The sequence below is a fragment of the Diadema setosum genome, chromosome 1, assembly GCF_964275005.1.
Source record: "Diadema setosum chromosome 1, eeDiaSeto1, whole genome shotgun sequence".
In the NCBI taxonomy this organism is placed as follows: Eukaryota; Metazoa; Echinodermata; class Echinoidea; order Diadematoida; family Diadematidae; genus Diadema; species Diadema setosum.
In genome coordinates, this window is record NC_092685.1 from 6791211 (window position 1) to 6798360 (window position 7150).

Consider the following 7150-nt stretch of genomic DNA (forward strand, 5'->3'; position numbering starts at 1 on the left):
GAAGTTATATAGCCCCCCCCCCCCCAGCCTGCCATAGAATAAGTCAAAATAGCAAGGGTTTTACAGGGTCAATAATAACGACGTTATGAACTACACATCATGAAACATGTAAGATATGAATTACAAGAATTAAGTTGAAAATAACTATATAAAGAGTATATCGTACAACATAATGCACATGACTGTATACGCGTTTATGTAAATAAACAGAATATCAATATATCATAATTACACATGTCAACCGACATCAGGAAACCACATGGGCGCTTTTCAAATTATTGGTTCTTGTCTTTCCATCACAATAATAACACTGTTGGGGAAAAGACTGTTCCATTCACAAAGTTTCATTTGAAATACATCCCAGTCCATTAAATTATACACATAATTTAAGATTGACTGTTAGAAGATTGCTTATTGCAGCAAGGGGTCAGTATTTATGCAAATAATCATTGTTCTTTCACTATGAGGATTACAGTTATGTGATTTGGTAAAATTAATATTTTGATTTCTTTCCTGGATATATGTAATCAATGTCTACGTCGGCTGTATTTTACAATTGGTGTAGTAACTGGCATAGTATATTCACACGGATAATTTCTAGACGTCATAATCACACAGAAGACTGGCAAAATCTTGATCACAAAACGTACACGAACATGAACACACCAACAAACAAACATTAAGACACGCATGTTTCACTTGGGTACGGGCAATGACACTGTTGACAGGAATTTATTCCCCTAACAATCTGTACATCAAGATACATGGGCCCAAAAAGACAATTACAAAACACAAATGGCAAATGCATATGCTATAACTGCTAATTTGCTGGTATTGTGCATATCACAAGCTTGGCCGATTTATTTATGTGCTAATCTATTGCTTAATACACATAAAATTATCATATTATATAGAGAGAGAACGGCGAAAAAGGGAACAGCAAATCTTTATGACTCATGCACATGTCATGTAATAAGTAGGCCTAACTGACCTATGCTAACCTATATACCGTAAACATATCCTGCACTTCTCTGAATGAGTTATAATACCACAAAATCTAATCAATATCATACACTAGTCTTGCCTCACTCATTAATGCACTTACCGTTACACGCTTGATCGCTCCTAGAAATACTGGCGCGTGCACACAATGGTTTGATGTGATGGATTAACTTTTTAAAAATCTTACTCTGTAAATTACTGTGAAAGTCACTTTTGAGGTGATTAGATCAACTCTCATTTAAATGACATATTATGTAGCCTGCTCAATATGCTGTTTACATGATTCAAATACGTGAAATATTGAAAAAAATCTTTATCAATGGATCATTTATCGTGACAATTCTCTTACGAAGATGATTTAAACGACTCATCAAAGTCACGTTCACCTGGACGTGGATTAGCATTGCACTTTAGATATACAATATCACTTTGGACAGCTCATCGAGTCTTGCCAATCTTACAAAATAAGGATTTTTAAATGAAACGAGGGATTTAACACCACACACACACACACACACACACACACACACACACATGCGTACATACGCAAACAATATAAACATGTGTCTGTATGCATATATATAAATGTCAGTATGCCTATTATATCTATATCTATAATACATTTTATATATATATGATAGACACATACACACACACACACACACACACACACACTCACTCACCCACACGAATGTCTACATGAAATTTACAGAGTGGCCGGTACTAGTATCTCTAAGAGTAGATTCATGAATCGTTATAACTAAAGTCATGTTCCACATTTTGATCTATATAATATCTAGAATGAGAATGCAAGTTTGAGCAATTAAGAATAATTGATCACAGAATATAGGAAGAAGGGAGAGAAAGAAAAAAAAAGATTAAGAAGAAGAAGAAGATTATTATAAAGATGATTAAAGAAGAAGATCACTACATCAGGTCTGACACTTTATACATGTATTATGAATCACTAGGGAATCTTTGTTCAAGAAATGGCTCACAAATATAATAGGCTGAGTGATACTTGTTCGCTAAAAGCGCTTCTTTTGTGCATCACATTGAAACCTTTTCTTGACATTAGGGTTCCTCTGCCGTCATGGTTTTGAATACTCACATGATAACTGTTTTCAGTCTAAATACGTAATGCTCACAGCCAGACTGCGTGACGATAGATTTTTACTCCGCGACGAAGGCTTTTGTTCCGTCACCCTTTGTCGATGATGCATACCGCGCGTGCGCACCTCATCGATGCAAGATCTAGCAGACGGCGTTCTGCATTGCACATAATCTATGCCTCATTAAAGTCAGTCCTCTTGACGGTGGTTCATCCACGGTTGCGGCTGAATTTCACGTTGCTGTTTCCACCGTGTATCATCCTTCCTTCAAGAGACAGTAGTATCATACGCACAGGCGAAACATCTGGGAGAGCAGCGAGTATCTCTCCACAGTTATTCTGATTAAGGTAAGGAGCCATAACAATCTTGATTGATAGTTACAGTAATATATTTCACGAGCTGGAATTCTAAATTATGAGTATCCTGATGTCCACATCACTGTGAGAGACGAATGGCATATTGCTAACAGCATCCTCCACTCCCCTTCATAATCTTTCTTCTCATGGAACAATGACTTACGATAAAAGCTAAAGACTTTGAATGAAAGAATCGGTACAGGGGGTGATCGAAGCACCAGTATTTACACCGAAATGTGTGATCAAAACCATGTCCGCCGCGTTCCTATCACAACATTTCATCGTTAAAATGACAGCTTATACTCTGGTGGTGGGCTCATCATTTTTATATGGACGTTCACAGAGAGAAAGAGAAGCGTAGAACATACTAATGTTCATGTGTACTTCCACATATAGGGCTGGAATTCATACTATCCATTGTATTAGGTCTATGAAACATGATAAAGATTTCCAGCATTATGAATTTCAGGAAGCACTGTGTGTGCAATGCTATATACAGCGAAATTCTAATAAGCATATTGTATCAAATTCCTTAGGGCATTAGGTGGAATAATAACACGTCATTTTATGCAAGCTGTCTGACCAATTGCCCTAAATACGCAGAATTGGTCTATGTGTGACTATCTTCATTCATTTTCTAAATATACATTTTATGCGACACTAAAGAGTCAACACGATACCCGTGATACCAGTGTCTTGTGAATAGCAGACGTGTGCTATTATTCATCTTGACATTGATGGACGCCACGGGAATGTTTCCATATGGCTTCACTTCGGTGTTTCCACATGAGATTAGATTACTTCGCTGCTGGTGTCAATATAACAGGGCCTTGTTATATATATATTTGCACACACTGCCTGTTTGATTATTATCTTTCGATTAGCACACGTATACTCTGTTCATTTTCCAACCATGAACCAACTAATAAATGTGCATTTTCCTTTTGTTCCTTGCTTAATTCGCATGCGCTAATATCGCGTCTAGCATCTCAATGATACGGACATCAACTTTTCATTGGCAAAACAGAGAGAAAAAGAGGATGAAAATGACAATTGTTAAAAAGGCTTTATAGACAAGATAGTATACTATGATAAACTGATTAAATTGGTTTATTTAGCAATAAACACTATGAATAGGGCCTACACAGAGCGAGCTTAGAATCGTACAAATAAGTAGGCACTCAAGAGGAAAAAAGTGATTATCCTTTTGTCCTTGTCATTCTCGTTTCATTTTACAATCAATAATTGTCACTATACCTCGATCATTATCATGACCATCGTTGCATACAATCTTTTATCATTCAGTCATTCCCTCATTCAATTCGGTTTTATTATTCCTACCCATCCAAAAGTCCGAAGACAAACAATGTGAGTTTACATAAAAAGGCATTATTGTTAAAAAATAATAACATTCAAAGAGTGATTTATAACAGATTTGCGAATTTCCAAAGTATACAATGCATATGATATATACTTATAGTTTCGACATTGTTGTTGTTGTTATTTTAAAGATCGAAAGAAGAGAGAGAGAGAGAGAGAAATGGGGCCCTATACAAATAATTTGCCCCAGACAGCACTTATAACATAAAACAAACATTATCACCTTATATATATAAAAACAGACATTATCACCTTATATATATTCTGTATAGTGACTAATGTGTTTGTTTTAACTTAATTTTATCATGATTTCTTTTCATTTCTAAACTGCGTCAAAATAACCAATATCATTTGGAAGTTTAAAAACTATAAGAGGCAACAAAACTAACCTACCTTTGACAAACACCTCTCCCTAGGACTACTCGTCAAATTGCCATGGAGCATCACAACCTGGAAAACGTCTTCTGGTTGGTCGTCCTGTCCGTCTTTGTTCTTCTCCAAGCAGTTGTCATGACAACAGCACATGCCGAGAGCAAGAACATCAATCCCCATGACCCAGTAGACAAGTCAAACAAATTTCGCGATCCAGAATTTGTCAGAAATAAAGAGTGAGTCACTGCACTTAATGAGTGTTGTTTTCATTTCGTTAAGTTTCGATCCTATTAAAAAAAAAAAGTGAATCTAATCCAATGAGTTATCAAGAGATGAGAATGGAATCTAGCTAATCAAGCTTCACCAATGTCGCTGTCCACTGGTATTCTATGCCTTTCTTCTATATAAAAACTGGAAAGGAAATTTTAAATGAAGTATGAGTCAATAATGACTGATGTGATGGTGTACTCTCATGGGCATTGAAATGTATCTGTACTTATACTGCAATTATATCTTATGTATCTTTATATTTATCTGTATTGTATACATTATAATTACTATCACGTGTTTACATGCGTTATCATAGATCCTTAATCACTTAAGGAAAATGTCTCGGGCAGGCATCAATGTCTTATACCATAACGAATTGTCTGTTGTGTTGTGCTATATAATTACTATGTCATAATGTGTATATACTTGTGTATTTCGTACGTCTTCTGATAATACTGATGAATAGTAAGATGCTGGTGAATAGTTATATATCCCGTTAATAAGAAGTTTGTTGGTTAACTTTGAATTCTCGCTTAACAGACATGTAAAGGAGCATCTAGAAGGACAGGTTGACACAGATGAAAAAGAAATGACGGACGAAGAACTCGAGTTTCATTATTTCAAGTAAGTATGTTGTTTTATATTGTCCAACCATAACGAAAGTCACTCTGATGAATTAAATTTAAAAATGAATCATATTTCATAAGATAATATGGGCAACAGAAATACGAGATAAGTACATTAGATGAAATGTAAAAAGAACACTTTCCGGTACTTGATATGTAAATTTAAAAAAGAAGAAAATATCTAGTGTTAAATTGAATGGGTGTATATAATATCAAAAACTACCGACTTAATAACATTTATCACCCATGCAATCTAATCGATTGAGATATTTTGGCGAGGTATATAGAGTTTAGCCAGTTATTGTGAAATATGGGCCTCTAATTTTGTTGCAAGGATGATGTGTTCCTGATTTCCTGAGGCTATAGGTGGTATAATCTGTGTAAAAAATGAAAGAAAAAACGAATAAAAAGACAAAAAAATAATAAAGAAAAATCTCAAACAGTCCCTGGACAAACACACTCCTTTTACGGGTGAAAGATATCATTGTGGGGAGTAAAAGAAAACTGCCTTTACCGATCATAAATTTTGTTATAACATCATCAGCCGTTGCCATCTTCCTGTGTTAGATTATTATAATCATACAAACTCACTCATGATACAGACTGCACGATTTCGATAACAACACAAAGCTGGATGGTTTGGAGATCATGGCCGCTATAAGTCACGTGGTTCCATACGACCCTCCAAACAAAGAAAAGATGACTATCATGGAAATTGCTGATGCGAGGACTAGCTATTTTGCAGGTGAGCAAGATATTGTTGCCCAGCTTTTAGGATAATCAAATTATCTATCGATATTTGTCGAGGCTGCTCAAAATATACAGTATCTGCAGGAGTCATAGTCGTACGAAAATATACAACCTCGTTTTGACAAGATCAGAAGACGTCAATATAATACTGCGATTTTTGTAATATTTTGTTTGATAAAAAAAAAGTGAGATTATGTCTTTGTCGGTCTCGAAGTAACTATTTTATCAATATTTCATCCTCTATCGATGCGTTCCAGCAAGTGTAATGAGAACAGAGAGGATCAACGATTAAGAACATGTCAATAAAGTACATTTCTTGGGTTGCACATGGAGGTCATAACATGGCTCCATCAAAACAAAATACCTCTCAAAATCACTGCATCAAAAAACTCTCTTTTGGAGTGTTTTATTATGTTCCTTTTGCGTCACTAATATATTGCTCGTGCTATATATAAGCCTAATGCACAATTTCGTTGTTTGTTAATCATTATTTTTGTATCTTTGTATATGTGTGTGCGTATTGAAAGTAATTTGTTAATTATGTTTTGTGATAATAATTGTAGAGCGCATAGGGAACATTCACTTGTTATATGCGCTATAACAATATCATTATTATGATTATGATTATGATTATTATTATGATTATTATTATTATCATTATTATTATCGTTTTGAACTGAAAATTATTGTGGCTAAGCGTATTGTGAAACCATGCATGGGCTATAAATATACAGTGCATCATAATATTCGCCTGCATGCATGTATGCTCAGGTCATGATTTTTAATTTGTCATTTGTCAAAACATGGGTAACGAAAAGGATGGAGGTAAACGACAATTTATTACATGATACAATTACATTTTTTTTTTAGTTATTCGTATGAACACATTAGGAAGATCAACTCGTTTCATGTGTGCTTAATTTTCCTCAGGAATCATCGACCAAGTCATGTCAGATGATGACTACAATCAAGATGGCTATCTTACATATTTAGAATACGTGTTATCGAGGAGACGACACGAAGAGACTTCGAAATATGACGGACCTTGAGTCTTCTCTGGTGCTTAATATGTCTTGTTAGTATATAGGAAGATATCATAATAGTCTCTGAAAGTATTATGTTCGTTGTGCGTCCATTTTCCATTTCATGGTTATGATTGATCATTTATCATCGCCCCGTAATAGGTATTGTTTTACATGACCGAAGTTTCATATTACGTTTCTTCTTTTCTGTTGTATTCATCTTTTTTTTTTCTTCTCAATTTAACATCATTTCAATTTGA

At 34.9% G+C, this 7150-nt stretch overlaps 1 protein-coding gene across 1 annotated transcript; it reads left to right on the forward strand.

Moving 5' to 3' along the window:
- The first annotated feature begins 4285 nt into the window (after window positions 1-4285).
- LOC140226252 (multiple coagulation factor deficiency protein 2 homolog) lies at window positions 4286-6923 on the forward strand. Its single transcript, XM_072306742.1, has 4 exons — window positions 4286-4458; window positions 5033-5116; window positions 5721-5863; window positions 6799-6923. The coding sequence occupies exons 1-4, from the start codon at window positions 4286-4288 to the stop codon at window positions 6915-6917; spliced, it is 519 nt and encodes a 172-aa protein (XP_072162843.1). The 3' UTR covers window positions 6918-6923.
- The last annotated feature ends 227 nt before the right edge of the window (window positions 6924-7150 follow it).

Bases quoted from the DNA above. Each gene is read 5' to 3' on its own strand.
- LOC140226252 (XM_072306742.1), top strand. From the start codon at position 4,286: ATGGAGCATCACAACCTGGAAAACGTCTTCTGGTTGGTCGTCCTGTCC. The intron at 4,459-5,032 runs GTGAGTCACTGC...CTCGCTTAACAG, and splicing joins GAATTTGTCAGAAATAAAGA to ACATGTAAAGGAGCATCTAG. The intron at 5,864-6,798 runs GTGAGCAAGATA...AATTTTCCTCAG, and splicing joins GAGGACTAGCTATTTTGCAG to GAATCATCGACCAAGTCATG.